This window comes from Pteropus medius, unplaced genomic scaffold, assembly GCF_902729225.1.
Source record: "Pteropus medius unplaced genomic scaffold, Ma_sr-lr_union100, whole genome shotgun sequence".
Taxonomy (NCBI): domain Eukaryota; kingdom Metazoa; phylum Chordata; class Mammalia; order Chiroptera; family Pteropodidae; genus Pteropus; species Pteropus medius.
In genome coordinates, this window is record NW_024342466.1 from 2,736,606 (window position 1) to 2,754,678 (window position 18,073).

General features: G+C 51.9%; 1 protein-coding gene across 6 annotated transcripts in view; it reads left to right on the forward strand.

Annotated features, from left to right (window-relative positions):
- Positions 1-18,073, forward strand: part of SCLY (selenocysteine lyase) — a 29,808-nt gene that overhangs the window by 464 nt on the left and 11,271 nt on the right. For 2 of the 6 annotated variants that reach the window (XM_039860570.1, XM_039860561.1), the window contains exons 2-7: positions 1,725-1,837; positions 5,684-5,784; positions 9,471-9,651; positions 11,751-11,878; positions 12,058-12,222; positions 13,127-13,233. In XM_039860570.1, coding sequence (XP_039716504.1) covers positions 1,725-1,837; positions 5,684-5,784; positions 9,471-9,651; positions 11,751-11,878; positions 12,058-12,222; positions 13,127-13,233 — 795 coding nt within the window. Of the gene's footprint in view, positions 1-1,718; positions 1,838-5,287; positions 5,384-5,683; positions 5,785-9,470; positions 9,652-11,750; positions 11,879-12,057; positions 12,223-13,126; positions 13,234-18,073 lie in introns of those variants that run through there. The other 4 variants (XM_039860587.1, XM_039860597.1, XM_039860604.1 and 1 more) reach the window with 4 other exon arrangements.

Here is an 18,073-nt window from a genome sequence, read left to right on the forward strand (position 1 = left end):
ACTCTTCATCACGTCCCAGGAGCGAGCGCGGCTGCGGGAGGGGTACGTGTGCTGAGGCGGAGCCCGCAGGACTCGCCGCTGTGATGCGGGGCAAGGAGGGGTTGAGAGAGTTGCCTCCAGGACCCTGGCCCGAGCACCCGGGAGAGTGGGGTGCAGACGGGCAGACGCTCCCAGTCCACACCGCTGCTTCGTCCCGCCGGAACCGCTTCCCCGTGGGGGTAAGGCATTTTCCTCTCCGTCTAATTCAGGAATGCGTTAAATCACTCCTTCCGTGAGGTGGTGGGAACCCTGTCTGCTTGAACTCGAGGCATGTGTGTGCCTTTAAAATTTGGGTCCAGGTCTAAATCGGACCGTCTCCTTCATTCTACTCTGGTTGGGGCGGAGTGAAAGGGGGCGGGGAAAGTGTCCCCTAGAGAGACGGAGCGGCGTCGAGTTCCGATGCCGCTTCACCCTTTGGTTATGAACCTAGTGGCGGTTGGCTTTTCCATCCAGTGTTGTTAGCGCTTTAAGGAGGTAACGGATAACGGAGCAGTCATCTGCAAAGTGTCCATCTGAAATCCAAGCAGAAGGCTGAAAAGCTGCAGGCACCCACTCTGCCTACGCTAATGCCTTGAAGAACTTGGGACACTTACAGGAAGTGAGAGCCGAGTTGGGATGCCTGCAGATTTAAGTCACACCAGGACCTGGTGATTCCTAATGCTGTAGTGGCCAAGAACTGCCGATCAAACTTCCCAAAGCCCCAAAGCCCTGTGCCTATCAGGTGCCTTCAAACGGCTTATAGACACCACGTCGTTAAAAAATATGTGTGTGTTAACAGCTGTGGCTGGTACTTGTGCTTGAATTTTCACATGGATCAGTTTAAACACTAGTTGATTTTAAAATCAGGGAGAAGAAAATTCATAGTAAAAGGCAAGATTACCTACTGTATATAGTTATGAAAGTTTCTGAAGGTTTTCGATATTGGGAAAAAGATAGATAGATTTTACTTATGAGAGGTCTTCCAGGGAATGCGCATTTGCCGTGGCATTCACTCTGTCACCTTACAATTCAAGCCCCTGCCGTGTGCCAGCAGTTAGTGCTGGTGGCAGAGCAGTGGGGGACTGGCAGAGCCCGCGAGTCCCAGGAGCTGACCTCCTGTGACTTCCTGCTGAGGCAGACGGTAAACAAGGGTGTCAGGTGATGGCGGAGCCTGGGAGGGATAGGAGGGGAGGGGTCAAAGCGAGCTGGGAAGGAGGGCGTGGCTGGCTGCAGTGGTAAACGGCTGAAGGGAGCCTCCTGGAAGGTCTAGTTGGAGCTAAGACAAAAGTCAGGTGGAGTGGGAGGCTAGGTCATTGTAGGCGAAGGGAACAAAGTAAGAGGGGAGGGGCAGCATGCCTGCCTCCGGTGGGCGGAAGGGAGGTAGAGAGTAGGTGGGGGAGGTGCCCAAACACCCCCCAGCCTCAAAGCCCCTGTTCACAGGAGCCCCAGGGGAAAAACGGAAAACTGGTGGCGTGTAAAAAGCAAGGGGGTAAAGAACCCTCGGGAGGGGCGACTCCCTGGGCGGCAGGGATCTGACCGTACAGCAGCCCTGCGGGCAGTCCAGGCCCGGCGGACCGCCAGCGCTGCCACGGCCAGAGAGAAGCTTCTGCAGAGGTGTGTCTGCCCTTGACGTTAGGCGCTGTGCAGCCGTTTCCGAGTTCCACCTCCTTTTCCTGTTAGGCACGTCTGTGTGTTCTCTCCTTCAGGAAAGTCTACATGGACTATAATGCAACCACCCCCCTGGAGCCAGAGGTTATCCAGGCCATGACCGAGGCCATGTGGGAAGCCTGGGGAAATCCCAGCAGTCCGTACCCGGCAGGTAATTCTAGAAGATGCGCACAGATGGGAGATTCGGGGGGCAGAGGCACCCTTAGAAGAATTGCACACCACGTGGGATTGCTTGGTTTGGAAAAGATTTTCTGTTCGCCGCACGTTTTTAGCTGTGATTCTTGGTAGTTTTTTCCTGAGAAATCCAAATTTGTATGTTGACCCTGTTGCTACCGTAATCTTCCATCTGTAACATACGTGTCTGTCATCTTCCCAGGTGGACAGGGTGTCTCATTAAGAGACATTTGTAAAAAAGAAAAAAAAAGTTATTTGTAGTAACAGCACCTATAAAAGCTCCGTCCCGTGTCTGTCTCAGTCTGTCTTACAAAATTCACAAAGTAGACCCTTTAAATCATCACGATCGAATGTAATCCTGGCCTTTTTCAGAAGTGAGAATACTTTTAAATTCTTTGTTTTAGTTATAAATATTCTTATTTCTCACTTACGCTGGTTTTTAATGTAAAGCATTAAATTGGGGGTTTTGGAAAATTGCTTCAAATCAGTAGTTGTACGGCAGTTACATTGTGTTTTTCAGACGGTGGGCTGGAGTTGTACCCTTCTCTTTTAGCGTGTGTCAGGGATAATGAAGGTAAACTGTCTCAACTGTGGATTACGACGAACCAAAGTCACTCTCAGACCACCACCCCGGGGTTTGCGAGTGCCCCTGTGCAGCCTCACAGGCTCTCGTGGGCTTTCCCGTCCATTTGCTTATTTAAAATTTCACAGCAGCTTGATCGCTAAAAGCATTTACTTTTTAAAAAATTTTTATTTTTTAAAATAAAGTTTTTTCCATTACAGTTGACATACAATATTACATTAGTTCCAGGTGTACCACAGCGATGAGTCGCGTACGTAACGTACAAAGCGGGCCCTCGATGAGTTGTGTGCCCCGACGCCAGGCACAGTTGTTTTACTGCCTGTCTTCACTGTACTGAACATCGCCCCCCCAGACTGTTTGTAACTGCCAATTTGTACTTCTTAATCCCGTCTCCTTTTTCACCTAAAAGCATTTTCAAAATCAGGCACTCGTCTCAGTAACGTATTTACTGGTTTATTTGGTACACATGTTCTTGCTCATGTTCTGGGCATTTCCATGTGTCTCATCTTTCCTGCAATGAAATGGAACTTCTTGATGGATTAAACTTGAGAATAGGGAGACTAATCGAGTGACAGTAAGAAGCCTGTATCCTGAAGAAGGTTAGGGATGACCCTTAGGGACAAGAAGTGTTCTTGACCCAGTGAAGCCTGTCTGTGGCTTCTCCGCTACCTTGACAGCTTTTGTTTACACAGATGAGGAACTGTAACTAAAAAATGCATCGCAGTTCACTCTCTATTGCTACTCGGGTAGAAATTAAAAAAAGAAAAAAAAATGCCTTTATGATAGAATGATTTAATTACTTTCACATTTTTGTGACTTAGTAGTACTAGCAGTAATTCCTTTGGCGGGAATTTATTTTAAGGACGATGGGAAGGTTGCATGGGAAGAGTTTAGAGACCCAGGCCGTTTACCACAGTTGTGCTTATAGCCGTGAAGAGCCGGCAAGGCCCTCAGTGTCCTTCAGTGGAGGACTGATCGCAGAAAGCATGCCGGGGCCCCGCCGTGGGGTCCGGACCCTGTTACAGTGGCTGGGGCAGTGTCCTGGTCGAGGACAGCAGCCTCGCACAGGTGGGAAGAACACGTCATACAACAGGCTGTGGAGTTTGGCTTCGACGTTTTCCCCGCCCGCCTCACAGAGAAAAAGTCGTGTGTGCGAGTCTAGAAAATGTATAGACAGAAAACTCCAAATAACAGCAGCTTGAACAGCTCACAGTTCGTGTCTCCCATAGCCCGGGGCCCCTGCGGTCCTCAGCCGTGACCAGGAGCCCCGGCTCCTCCCGTCCATCTGACTCTTCTTACCCTGTGTGGTCCAGATGGCTGCTTCAGTTCGAGCCATCAGGTCAGCAGTCCCGCCGCGGGCAGGACCAGTGGAGGAGAAGGGGTTGCCTGCGTCCTTCAAAGACACTTCTGGAAGTTCGTGGGCCACTGGCTTATAACCGTGGCTGGAGGGCTGTCCCGTGGCCATGCGTTGACAGCCCAATTGCAGTGGAATTGGGAGATTTGGTCTTAATTGTTAATGAATCTAAGAATTTCTTTATCTAAATGTGGCCTTCACTCCACCACGTGCCAGCGAAAAGGTCACTGAGACTGGCCGTTGGCCCTAGCACAGGTGGGATGCGCGTCAGATTCTCTTCCGTGGGACTGTGGGAGGTTTGGGAGGTTTTCTTTCTGTTTCCGGCTTTTGGATTTTTCTGCCATCGGCAGCACAGTGTAATGAAAACAAAGGTTTCCTGAGACGCGGGTTCAGGGACACTTCCCTTCAGAGCTGTCCTTATGCTGAAATGACAGGAAGCACATGCTGCGTTTCGATGTGCCCCATCCTTGTCCTGGCCAGAGTCCTTGGTTGTCGAAGACGAAGGCAGGGCGTCAGAAGGCATTCGGGGAGTTAGGTCCCCCAGCTTTCGCACACCCCTGCCGTCATTATTAGTTGACAGCCTGTGATGGGGGACAGAGTTAGGGTTTTGGGTTCACGGTTGAGGACGCCCACTCTCTGAGTGGCCACGTGACCTCCATTGTCATGTGGCTGGTCCCGGATGGAACCGGCTCTTTCGGCTCTGGGTTCTGGGCCTTTCCCACCAGAACCCTCTTACTGGCATCAGCAGCTCCCTGGAGCCTGTGCGTCTTCTGATGCCCTCTAGGCCCGCCCTGCTTCAGGTGGAGGGCCTGTGACTTCGTGAGACCTGGACTCGCCTCCAGGGACTCACGTCTTGCTGAATGATACGTGAAACCAGATTTCCGTGTGTTTCAACATGCTCATTGGCGTGCGCGTGCTTAAAGTGCGCTTAATCCGTGTGTTTGGCCGGAGCAGCGAACAAAACTAAGGTCCCGGTCTGATGTTCAGGCCATATTTCGATGTCCTCAACTTAGGAAACTTTTTTAAAAAGTAAGACTGAGTTATTATCACATGCTGGGGACAGGAGAGGGAGAGAGAGGTGGAACCGTTGCTGTCAAATATATACCATGGGCTTCAGGGTTTTTTTTAAACTGCCAAAGTTTTATTTTGGAAAGTGTAATGTTTCTATTTTTGTGTATGTTTTATAATATACACATATATTTTTAGTGGTGCCTGCTCAGGTTTTTGTTTACAAATAGGACTGAGTAGTCAAAACAGTTTAGAGGCTACGGGTCGATAGACATTTCAGAGTTCCCGCCCAGAGCCGTTGTTTGCCTCGGGAAGTGTGGCTCCTGTTCTGCGAGCCAGCGGAACGGGGCGATGGCTGGGCCGCGAGGCCCTCCTTGAAGGCGACGGGTCCCCGAGGCGGGGACCTGTGCCGTGAGGTGTGGCACGGGACTTTGTGTCGAGGAGTCACGAGTTCTACTTTGCTTATTTTTGTTGTTTTGCAGTGAGATCTTAAGCAAATCGCTCCATCCGTTCGTTCTCCCGTCTTGATGAATGGGAAGCGAGGCAGATGGCCAGTTTCCCCTCTCCTGTAGCATCCGGTAAGAGGAAAAGCACGTCTTAGGGCATTTAGGCTCCATGGCGTCCTCCCGCATCCGTCTCTGGCTCTCCCGAAGTTGCTGGAACCGCGGGCGTTCCCGCCGACCTGCTAGTGTCCCCTGCCGCCCCTTCTCCGAGCCGTTTCTAGGCGGTCGCGTGTTTGCGCGTTTACCCGACAGGACGCGTTTCGTTTTGGAACCGCCCGCTCAGATCCTCGTTCCTTGGCGTCTGGTCATTCTCTTAAACGTGTTGGCTGGACCTGGCGGAGCCACGTTAACGCATTTCCATTTTGGTCTCTCAAGGTAGGAAGGCCAAGGACATCATCAGTGCGGCCCGGGCGAACCTGGCGAAGATGATAGGCGGGGAGCCTCAGGACATCGTCTTCACCTCCGGGGGCACAGAGGTAAACGGGCGCGCTCCTCCGGCTGGGAGGTGGAACGAGCGACAGAAGGTGGCTCCTTCGTGGCGCCTTTTAGGAGAGAGTAACGCTTGGTCTTGCTATTTTGCGAGTTAGCGTGACGTAGCTAGCTAATATTTAGCCCATAGTTCCAGGCGCCTGAGGTCGTGAAGTGTCGCGTGTGGATTAGCTTGCCTCGCACTGCCGTTTCAACAACGAGGTCTCCCTTCACTTCGCCCTGGACTCATTTTTCAAAGCCCCGCTAAGACGTTCACCTTCTCAAGGGCGTGCGCTTTGACCCATTCCAAAGGTTCTCTTTGTAAAGTGATGGAAGATACTCCAGGACAGGGTGATGGCGCCGAGGCCTCAGCTCAGCCCACGACACTCGGCGTGTCGTCGTGGTGCCGGAGAGGAAAGCAGCGGGCCGCACAGGGCCGTGACCGTAGGTGCGGGAAGCCTGGGGGAACGCGCGGCTGGGTTATCCGCGATCCTGAGGAAATTCCGCGCGGTTCTCACACAGAAGAGTCGATTGCGTTTTCACGTACCAGCAACAAACCAGGTGTTTACCAGGGCACAAAAAATGTCGAGTCCTTAGGAGCTACATCTGGCGCAAAGGAACTTGCAAGGCCCTCGCTGGGAAAGCTGCGGGAACGTCGCTCAGTGCCAGTGCCCGTGCCAGTGGGGCCCGGCCCACGGATGGGAAGACTCGGCATCGCGAGCACCTCAGCTCCCTGCACAGCGCGACTGCCATCGGAGTTCTGACACATTCTGGGGGAGTCACCGCACTAATTCATAGGGGAATAAAAAGGCCAAGAGTAGTCGAGGCTCCGTGAAGCTTGAGAGCACAGGGAGGGGACTCGCTCTGCCAGCGATCGGGCAGATGGCCGTAGGGCGGGGCGGGATGGACCAGCAGCGGCGGGCGTGTGCTTGTGTGGGCAGCACTGTCCCAGGAAGCGCCTGTCGTCCTGACCTAATTTTAACAGTACCCTCTTATGTAAAACTTTTTCTGGCTCAAATAGTTATATGATCGTCGTAAGAGGCTGAGTTAGCGTAACAGGAGGGTGGTCTCTTGAGTAAATGGCGCTGGAGGGACCGTGGTCAAGGGAGCTGGCTGGGTTCCTGCATCACGACGGGAGAAAAGCTCCAGGCACAGCCAAGGCCTGATTATGAAGAGTAAAATTTATAAAGCTTTTAGGTGATGAGTTCATTTTTTTGCGATGTTTAAGAGCGTTGGCTTTCTTAAATAGAATAGAGAAAACATTGACCATAAAGGAAAAGATCGATAAAGTCGGCCACCACCGTCACGACAAAAGAAACTCATTGAGGAACACGGAAGAAGACACAAGGCCCGTCAGACGGCGGAGAAGGCGCTCGCAGCGCGTCACTGACCAGGCCGCATGCGCAGCAGCAGAAAGACGGACAGTGAACTCGCATGCGCACGTCACAGAGGAGAAGCGTGGATGGCACAAGCTGCTCGCGACAGGCGCTCAGTCTCACCAGTAACCAGAGTGTGCCAGTAACAAGGTGGAAGCCCCTCGGCACACCTGCCAGGTGGCAAGAGGGAAGAACCCGGTGACGGCTGACGAGGGCCGGGGGGCAGTGGGCACGCCCAGGCAGGGTGCCATGTGCCACGTCAGCAGTCCCACTCACAGGTACATGTCACACCGACAAGGCGTGTGGGCACCAAGAGACAGGGAGGGACTGGTCACAGCAGCGCTCATGACAGCCAGAAACTGGGACCGCCCCGATGTCCCTCCAGGTTAGGATGCTCACGTGATGCAGCCGCACAGGACTGCCACACGGCTGCCTGCAGCAGCACGGTGCAGCTCGCGACACGGGGCGAAGACAGTCGAAAGGAAGCCGACGCCGGCAGAGCAGAGCCCGGCAGCCTGGCTGAGTAAGGGGAGGGGGCGCTGCTGCCAGGCCCCTGGGCTCTGTGACCCCCACCCCAGCACCAGACTCCTAGTGGTTCACGAGGAGCCCCCTCTGCCCCAGCTGGAACCCGGTGCCTAGCAGCGCTGTGGCCTGGGGACGCAGGGCGCATCCATAGGTGTGACCTGCTGGTTCCAACAGGCTGCTGTGCTCCCGGTGGACCAGGGGTCCTGTGTCCCAGTCAGCAGCCACCTTGGGGTGGGGGCGGCAGGTGGGCGGGGCCTGGGCATCTCATTCACAGACAGCAGTCTTTCCTGCTGCCCTCCATGGTGACCTATGGCACACAGACCCCAGGACCCCCTTAAATGGGATTACAGGGCCACTTCAGCCACACACACAGCCTGGAAGGCCCTGCTTTTCTGGACAGAATCGCTCACTGTGTGGGCAGCTGCGTTTTCTGCGAGAGTGTGACCTGGGACTTCTAAAGAAGCATCCAGCTTTTGGAAAAGCACATCCAAGCCATCATCCCCGACCACCTCCTCACCGTTAATTCCGTGCGTCTCTGATGGAGCAAACTACTGTGTGGCTGCGGCAGACCCCAGCAGGCCTCTGCTGTGACACTCAGCGTGGTTCCAGTGCCCCCCCTCAGGCACCACGTGACTGCTGCCCTCAGCACAGGGCCGGCAGCACCTGTCGCTTCCCCGCTATGCAGACACTGGAATAGACTGCGTCCTAAATCACAAAAAATCAATTCGATTTGACTTTCATGTGAAAGTCAAAAGAGGGAAAATCTTGTTTAGAGATGCTCACATAGGAAGTAAAAAGATAAAGAAAAGCAAGAAAATTATTTCCTTGAAAACCAGGGTGCGGTCAGCCGTAGGGGTGGGGGCCCCTGCGGTGCGGGCAGTGTTTTTGTCTGGACCCAGGTGAGTTACTCTGGTAGTCACTGTCATGTTTTTTCATTAAACTTATATTTTACAGTTTTCTATATATATATGTTATACTTAAAAATAAGAGAAAAGATTTTTTTTTTTTAAAGAAAGGTTTTTCCCACCCCCCACGCCCTCAGCTAACTACTTTTTCCACAGGAGACCTGTATTATTTGTTTTGTGTCCTCCGGATATAATCTGTGCATTAAAAGCACAGAAGTCTGTATATTTGTATATTCTCCTTCCCTTTATACTTTTTTAGGATTTTTTGCATGTGTAAGCAAATGTGTACGTATCTCACCCTTTTTATACAAATTATAGGTTATTGTATATAACGTTTGCTACCTTTTCTCCCCGTGATTTTTTTATATCTGGCGCTCCACTGAGGATGCCGAATAATAAGTTCCCTTATTGTAAAGCCCGAAGGGCTTTACAAAGTTTCGCCATTACAAACAGCGCTACACTTTCCATCCATCATTCTGCTTTGCAACTGTAGCTGTAGGATCAAGTCCAAGCACAAGCTTGCTGAGTCAAAGCTTTGGTCTGCGAGATGCATGGGTGGCCCCGAGCAGCGGGTGTGCTGGCTTGCGTCCCCTCTAGCGCCGGGGCCTGGGCAAAATACTCTTTCCTGACAGGTTGATAAAGTTTTAAAATATATAATGTTGCTTCTTATAACAAAGCAGGCATAATTGACCGGAAATGAGTTCCGAAGTTTTTGAAAGTTTGCAACCCCCAAGTCTTTATAGTGAGGCCTTTCAAAGGGTACAGCTGGGAAGCTGAGCATTTTTCCTTTTTGAATGTTAGCCACGAGGAACATCCACGTGAGAGAGCTTGCTACTCTCTCTCCTCAGGACAAGTTTTGTAAATGTTGTTTTCGCTGTATCTCTGCAGTCAAATAATTTGGTAATCCATTCTGTGCTGAGGCATTTCCACAAAACCCACACCTCAAGTGGGGACGCGGCTGAGCGTCACAGCCCCGGGGAGAGGGCCGTGCCTCATGTCGTCACCTGCAGCGTGGAACACGACTCCATCCGACTTCCCCTGGAGCATCTGGAGGAAGAACAAATGGCTGGTGAGTGACCAGCCGGGTGGGGACAGCTCCACTGACCTCGGCTGGCCGATGCAGTGGAGGGGCGCGGTGAACCATTTACCCTCCGTATGCGGCCTTCCGGGCTGTTCTCGGGTGCAGGGGACACAGGTCCAGGGGACACGTGTTCTTCCAGGTTGCGTTGGGGGGTGCCGTGAGGCTTTCCCTTAGGACAAAAGTGATAATCAGGTGCAGAGCTGGTCACAGGTATTCCTGAGAGACATTTCAGACTTTTGTATATAATAAATACGTATCTGAATAGCTTGTCTATAAAACGCTAAATGGTGTTTGGTTTTAATAACTAGATCTTGGCTTTCACTTCCTCTGATTGGAAGGGAAAGGATCAAATAGATGCCGACTTCAGGTGGAGCAAACCAGAGTAATGCTCCTGCTGCTCGACTGTCTCGGCAGGAGGCGAGGGACAGAGGGCAGGGTGGCGTCGGGCTTGGCCCGCAGTGACAGCTAGCTGTCGCAGGGCACAGGGCGTAGACCACTAACTCGAAAACATCAGAGCCTTTTCTTCCCTGACAGCTGAGGTTAATGCTTTCCTTTAAATGAGAAAGCGTTTCTTCGCAGCCTTAGCTTTCTTATTTAAGCGGCCTGCAAACCTGAAGGTGACTTGGGGGAGTTATTTTTATCTTAAAGGACTGTGCAGAACTGCTCCATCTGAGGGCGAAGCCTTCTGTGGATCTTGCTGTTTGGAAAGGTTCTCCTCCTGATTTTACCTGAATGCATCACTTTAAAAACAAGTCAGGTCTCACTTTGTTATTTAAGTCGCAATTTTTCTTAATCCCTGGGGCCTTTTTCTGTGTTTTGTACAAGGAAGGGCAACTTAATACATGTCGTGATTAGTTACTGTTGCATTTAACCTCTTGTTTCAAATTACACAACTTTTTACAAAGTGTAACCATCCACGGGGTGGAAACAGTTTAAACATCATAGAAAGGTATAAAGTACAAAGTAAAGTTTCGTCCCCGCCGCCCCCTTCCTGTCCTGCTTCTCAGAGGCAACTGACTCCGTTTCCCTCACCCCAGGCAGCCGCGAATCCCCGTTCTGTTCCTAGAGCCCCCACTTCTGGTCTTTCATGCAAAAGAGATCACGTGATACGCGTCTTTGTGACTGACTTCTCTCAGCCTACCGTCTTCAAGGTCCATCCACATGTATCACTACTAAATTCCTTCATATGGATGAATAATCTATTTTATGTGATAATGTTCACAATTTGTTCACCCACTCATCAGCTGATGACCATTTGATGACCACTTGGCATCGCGCTAAAGCCGTGATGAGCATTTGTCTGTGTTTGTGTGACACGTGTTCATTTTTCTGGGGTAGCGGGTGCGTGAGCTCGGCCCTTCATCCATATGCGGTGGCACCCACTCGCTGGGCGCAAAGCGAGGTGCTCGGGTGTCGGAGGCCGGCCTTCTGCCTGCCTCAGCAGTGGGCCTCCACCCTGCTCGGCGCTGTGCGCCCTGAACTTGGTGGTCAGTGGACCCAGTCACACCCTTAGAGTTCAGAGTGGAGCCCCCCTGCTTCCTATTAATTGGATGCCATTCCTGTCGTCTTTCTGGGGGTTCCTCAAAAGTGCCTGCCCACAGGTAACCCTTGTTTAGAAGTACACCTCTGCTCTCATTTCAGGGGGACCTTGAGGGGAAAGTAGCTGTTTGTCATCCACCATTTTGAGCCAAAAACCTCTTTTAGTCACCCCCACTTATCTTCCTCTTGCAGCAATAAGATTATCAGTGCCTGGGGTAAGTGCGGGTAGTAGTGCTGAGTGAGCAGAGGTTAGGACGAGGTGCGCCGAGATGCTCTCGTGAGCGGACAGTGTCCCCTCGTGGGTCCCCGACAAACAGAAAGGAGAGCGTGTCCCCCGAAATGAACCCCCCGATTGAAGCTTCACTTAGAAGAGTTCGAGTCATTTCTGGGCGGGTCTTAGCGGGGCTCGTCGTCCTCTGTGGTGTTCTGAGCCCTTACGGGAAATTCCGTTTTCACTGTGGGACGTGCTTTCGTTAACCTGCATCTAAACGAACTGTCAAGACGGTACTTTGTAGGATTCACCTCGGTGCTTGTGTTTTCTGCCTCAGCGGTCACCTTTGTCCCGGTGTCCAAGGTGAATGGCCGGGCAGAGGTCGATGACATCCTGGCCGCTGTCCGCCCGACCACGTGCCTCGTGACCATCATGCTGGCCAATAACGAGACCGGCGTTGTCATGGTGAGTGGCCCCGCCCCATAACGGCCTGGCAGGGACGCTTACGCCTCCCATGGGAATCCTCTTCCCCGCATTGCAGTTTGCGACTTCCGCGGCCTGTCCTCAGGAATGTCCCTCGTTTCTGTCCTTCGGCTTGCATCCTGTCAAAGCGGCGTCCTCAGCCCTTTCTGTCCCCTCTGCAGCCCATCCCCGAGCTCGGCCAGCGGGTCCGAGCCCTGAACCAGCAGCGGGCGGCGGCCGGGCTGCCTCCCATCCTGCTGCACACGGACGCCGCGCAGGCCCTGGGGAAGAGGCGCGTGGACGTAGCGGACCTGGCTGTGGACTTCCTGACCATTGTGGGCCACAAGGTGCGTCCGCGGAGCCCACAGCATGGGCTGGCTTTCTGCCGAGGGCCGAGCCCTGGGACGCGGTGACGTGCAACTCACCGTCCCCGCCCTTGGGCTTGCAGAAGGGGGTACCAGCAAGTGCCACCCCCACCCACATGGGGATGATGGGGCACCCCGACCTCTATAGGGCAGGAGGGAGGCGGCCAGGCCAAGCCGTGGCGGGCATCGAGGTCGCAGGTGAGAGGTAAGGCAGGCGGGTTGGCCAGGTAGTGCGTGTTCTCCGCAGCACAGAGAGTACAAGCAGACCCCTCTTCAGCCCACTCATAGCCCCCACCCTAAGGATGGAAGATGTGGGTTCGAGAAATTATCGCTTTCTCTAAGTTGATTTGAAGTGTGGCTCCGGGATGTAACGGCTTAGCTTTAGCGACCCACCTTCCTGGCGGAATTGGGGAAACGGTTCTTCGTGAAGATCCTCTGAAGCTTTTGCTCACCTTTCCGGCAGCAACGAGCCTGAAGTGTCTCTAGGGCTCGTTTTAAGCACAATACTCAGCCAGGTTTCAGAGGGCCTGTGTGGGCCCAACACAGTGGCACTTAAGGTTTTTGCATGATTTCGATTTGAAAACATGGACTCCTAACTAAGAAAGGCCCTTGGCGACCTCGAGTCCCAGCCCTTGTCCCTTACAAATCCTGCCACGTGACAGTCAGGTCGGGGGCCTGCAGCCACCCAGCTGAGAACGAGGGTCCAGCACTGGCCCTGCCTCTCAAAGGCTTTGGTGACTCCAACATGCCTGGAGCATTGATTGGGGGCACAGCTGCAGGGCCCACGCGTGACTGTATTTCTCTGCATGTGTCCGAGCGCTCGGCACGCGTGCGGGGAAGGTCCCGGGGAGGTCCCACTGAGTCAAGGTCTGGCTTTTCCTTTCAGTTCTACGGCCCCAGGATCGGAGCGCTCTACGTGCGCGGGCTGGGCACGCTCACCCCGCTGCACCCCATGCTGTTCGGCGGCGGACAGGAGCGGAATTTCAGGCCGGGGTAAGGCAGTGCGCCGGCGACACCTCTGACCTGCTGGCCGCTCCCGCTCTGCAGGGCAGTGGATTCGCTGTGTCTCGGGAGCACATGCTAGCACAGGCTGCGTCGCCGAATCAGAGCTGGCTCCAGTGATCGAGTCCACCCTTAGGACTCGCAGGTCTGTGGTCTTTCTGGAGGCAGGTCAGAGCCGATGAAGGAAATCTCTGTTTCTTCCAAGGGCTCGAAGCATCGGCCCCCTCATCACCCGGCTCGGCCTCGCAGATGTGTTGCTGGGGCCCTCCCGGACAATCAATAGATGCCAAGCCCGAGACAGCAAAGATGCGAGAGCTACCAGCAAGGATTTCAAGGCAGGCACGTTAAAGACACTTCAGTGAGCACTTTTGAAACCAGCGAAGTAGTGTCAGCAAAGAAAAAGAAGATGCAAAGAATTAAATGGAAACTTTAGAACCAAAAACCACAGAAACTAAAATAAAAATTCAACAGATGGGCTCAACAGCGGAGTCGGGTAACAGAAAAAACAGCAGGTGAACTGCACAGCAAATGGAATTATCCGTCTAAACAACAGAAAAGAAGAAGATTGGGCCAGAAAGGAATAGCCTCGGGGGCCTGCGGGACCGGCACACGAGATCGAAATCCATTTCATTGGCGTCCCACGAGCAGAGGAGAAGGGCTGGGCCGAAAACGTCCCAAATTGGACAAGAGACATAAACTTACAGATGTAAGAAGCTGAACAAACCCCGTGCAGGATAAACTGAAAGAAATCCATGTCAAGACTTATCATCGAACTTTCGAAAACGAAAGACAGAGAAAATGCTTTGAGGGCAGCCAGAGCAAAAATGGCACCTTACTTCTAGGAGAAAATAATTCAGATGACAATGGATTCCTCATCAGAAAGCAGAGAGGCCAGAAAGAAATGGCAGAATATTTGTACGTGCTCAGTGGAAAGTGCTGTCAGGCCAGAATCCTGTACGCAGCAGAACTGTATTTCAAGAGTGAAGGGAAAATCAAGATGTTCTCAGATGAAGGAAAACTAATCGAATTTGTCACTGAAAGACCTATGCTAAAAGTGTCTAAAGGAAGTTCTCAAAACATAAAGGGGACAGTACAAGAAGGAACCTGGGGACGTCAGAAAAAAAGCACAGTAAGGAAAAACGTGGGTGAATAAGAGAAGCTTTCCATCTCTTCTTGAGTTTTCTAACTTACATTTGATGGCTTAAGCAAAAATAATAGCGCAGCCCGACATTCAAAATGTACGTGGGAGAAATATTTACACTGCATAATTACACTACAAATGGAGGGCGGTAAAGGGATGTAAAAGGAGATAAGGTTTCTGTTCTTGAACTTCTGAAAAATGTCCACGTAACCCCCAGAAAGGCGGAAAGAAGAAAGTATTAAAAAACAGCAAACAAAAAATGGCAGATGTACATTTTCACATCAGTAATTACATTAAATCTAAGTCGTCTAAATACACTGATCCAAAGAAGACAGATTGGCAGAGCAGATTTTAAAAAAACGGACCCATCCACGTGCTGTCTGTAAGAAACTCACGGCAAATGCAGCGACAGAGGCAGCTCGAAAGTAAAGAATGGAAAAATGTGTCGTACAAAGATTAATCAGAAAGAAGCAGGAATAGTTATATAATATTACATGCTGAGGACGCAGAGCAGAGATTACCAGCGAAGGCGCGGGACGCGACAGACGAGTAAAGGGTCCGTCCACCGAGAAGAACGCGCATCGTCGGTGTGGGTGCCCTCGACAGTGCAGTGAAGACAAAACCCTAGAACTGAGAAGAAACAGACGAATCCGCAGCCCGCCCTTCAGCGACGGGTAGAGCCACTAGGTCAGAAGCAGCGAGAATGTGGAAACAGCCACACCCGTCCCCCCAGGCTCTCGTCGACATGTTCGGAACACTCCAGCAACAGCAACGTACGTGATCTTTTCAAATGCCACCGAGTCTATACTAAGAGCATATTCTGTGCCCTTAAACAAACCTCGATACGAGCAAAGGACTGAAATCACGGCACGTGTCCTGTAACCGCTAGAAATCGGTACCTGGGGGATGGTGGGAAAATCTGCAAACACTTCGAAACGAACAGCGCCCTTCTGAGTCATTAGGGGTCACAAAGGAAGTCTCAGAGGAAGTAACGCATTGAAGTGAATGGCAGTGAAAATAAGCACGTCAGCATCTGCGAGCCTCAGCGGAAGCACCGCCGAGGGAGATCGCAGCAGCCAACGCACCCAGAGGAGGGCGGACTCCCCGGTCCGTAGCCTAAGCTCTCCCCCAAGGGGCCTGGAAAGTGGGGAACCAAAGGAATCGAAGCCAGCGAAGGAAATAAGAAAGATAACAAATCCCTAACACTGAAAACGTGATTTTTAAAATGTCGGTGAAACAAAGAGCTGGCCTTTTAAAAGTATCGACAAAACTGACAGACTTCCAGCAAGACTAACAACAAAAAAACCACGCATTGGCGGTATGAAGACGGAAATGGGATATCACCACAAAGCCAACATCAAAGGATGATGAGGGAAAAAGCTAGAACATCCCCATACACGGAAACTTTACCACTTAGATGAAGTCAGAGTGGAAAACGAACTACCACAGCTCGCCTGACGTGAGATCATTCGAATAGCTCTCACTGTCAGGAAATCGATTTCATAATTTTAAAACTCCCTACCCCCCAAATTCCCAGGCCCAAATGCTTTCACAGGTAAAGTTTACCAAATGCTTAAAGAAGAATTAACATCGTTTCTACATAATCTCTTCTAAAAAATTGAAGGGGAGGGAATAGTTCCCTATTCATTTTCTGACGCTAGTATCACCCCGATACCCAGAGCAGACAAAGGACAAAAAAAGTATAGACCAAAGGTCCCTCGTGAATTTAGACACAGAAGTCTTTAACCAAATAGTAGCAAGTAGAATTCAGCAATATAATCTATACACCGTGACAAAGTGGGGTTTGTTCCACAGGTGCAAGGCCAGTTCAGTAAGGTCATACTCCATGGTGGGAGCTTGAACGTCTGCCCCCTGTGATCAGGGACAGGCCAGGGGCGTCCACTCTCACACTGTTAGCAGTGCTGGGCGTTCGAGACGGTGCAGGAAACCAAGAAAAGGAAATTTAAGGCGTTTAGATTGGAGAAGAAGAGGCAAAACCGTCCCCGTTTGTAGAGCACGTGACGATCTATGAAAACCCCTAATAATAGGTTAAAACTAGAATTAATGAGTTCTGCGAGATCACAGGATAAACATACAGAAACCAATTGTATTTCTATATACTAGTAATGACTGTACGTACAACCAAATTAAAAATGCATTACCATTTATAATCACTCAAAACTACCAAGATACACATCTGACAAAACGTGTACGGGATTTATATGCTGAAAACCACACAGTACAGTGAAAAAAAATGAAGATCTAAATCCATGGAGAGGCACCACGTTTGTGGATCCGAAGACTCAGCCCAGTGCCGACATCCCTTCTCCCCAGGCTGATGTACAGTTTAACCCGGTTTCTATCAAAATCCCAGCGAGTAGATCATTGGAACAGAATGGGCACGACCAGAAAGAGGCCCGAATGATTTGACAGACGCAGAAGCGGTTCAGGGGAGGAGAGACGGCCTTTCAACAGACAGTGCTGGAGCCAGGCGCCCGTGGGCAGAAAGAGGAACCTCAGCCCAAGTCGCATCCCGATCAAATATTAACACGAAACTATGAAACTTATAGGAGAACATCGTCAGGCTCTAGGGCCGGGCAAAGAGTCCTTAGACTGGACGCCGAAAGCATGCACGAAAGGAGCAATCGACAAGTTGAACTTGATCAGATTTTAAAACTTTCGTCCCGCAAAGACTTTGCGAAGAGGGTGAGAAGAAAAACTATGCGCTAGGAGAAAATAATTTCAAATGCCGGATCCGACGAAGGATTAGTACCCAGAATACATAAAGAACTCCCAAAGCCCAACAGCAAAACTCAATCAATTCAGTCAGAAAATGGGCAAAAGACACGATCAGGCTTTTCACCAGAGAGGACACACGAAAGGGTGGATGCTCCACGTCATTCGCTCTTAGGGAGACGCCCCCACGCCACACCTATGACAATGGCCAAAATGCGGTGACGGCACCAAGTGCTGGTGAGGACGCAGAGAAGCCGGACCCCTCGTGCACGGCCGGTGGGTGTGACAGTGACAGCTTCTTACTAACCCAGACCCGCCATCGCTGTGCGGCCCCGCGGCCGAGCGCTTGGGCATTTGCGCCAGAGGGGAAGACGCCTGTGTTCACGGCGGCCCGCACACGAGCGTGCGTAGAGGCTTCACTCGTGAGAGCCCCACACGGCAGGCAGCCCAGGCGTCCGGTGATGAGGGCAGAGCCGGGCCGGCCAAGCGGCGGGCAGGAACGTGCTGGACGGCAGCCTGGGGGGCTCCAGACGACAGCGAATGGAAAAAGCCCAGCCCCGAAGTCGTGCGCTGCGTGTCCCCGTTTGCAGAATGTTCTTGAAATGACAGCTGCAGCTGTGGAGCGCGGGTCAGCGGTCGCCAGGCGTTGAGCTGGGGGCCGCAGAGAAGCGTGCGGCGAGGAAAGGCCCCCAGGCCGAGGTCTGTGTCTCCTCGTCACCTGCGGTGTCATGCTGCAGTGTCCTTGGGGGGGACTGGGTAGAGGGCACGCAGAATGTCTGTTGTTTCTTACAGTTGTGTGTGAATCTACGTTATCTCAAAATAAAAAGTTTAAAGAAGGTAAAAGGCCCAACATCAGGTGTCGGGAGCCACAATAAGTAGCTCAGCATGGGGCGGGGAGAGGGGATTGGGTTCGAGGGGCTCGTGATGCTGAAGGAGGGCCAAGTGCTCTGGGGG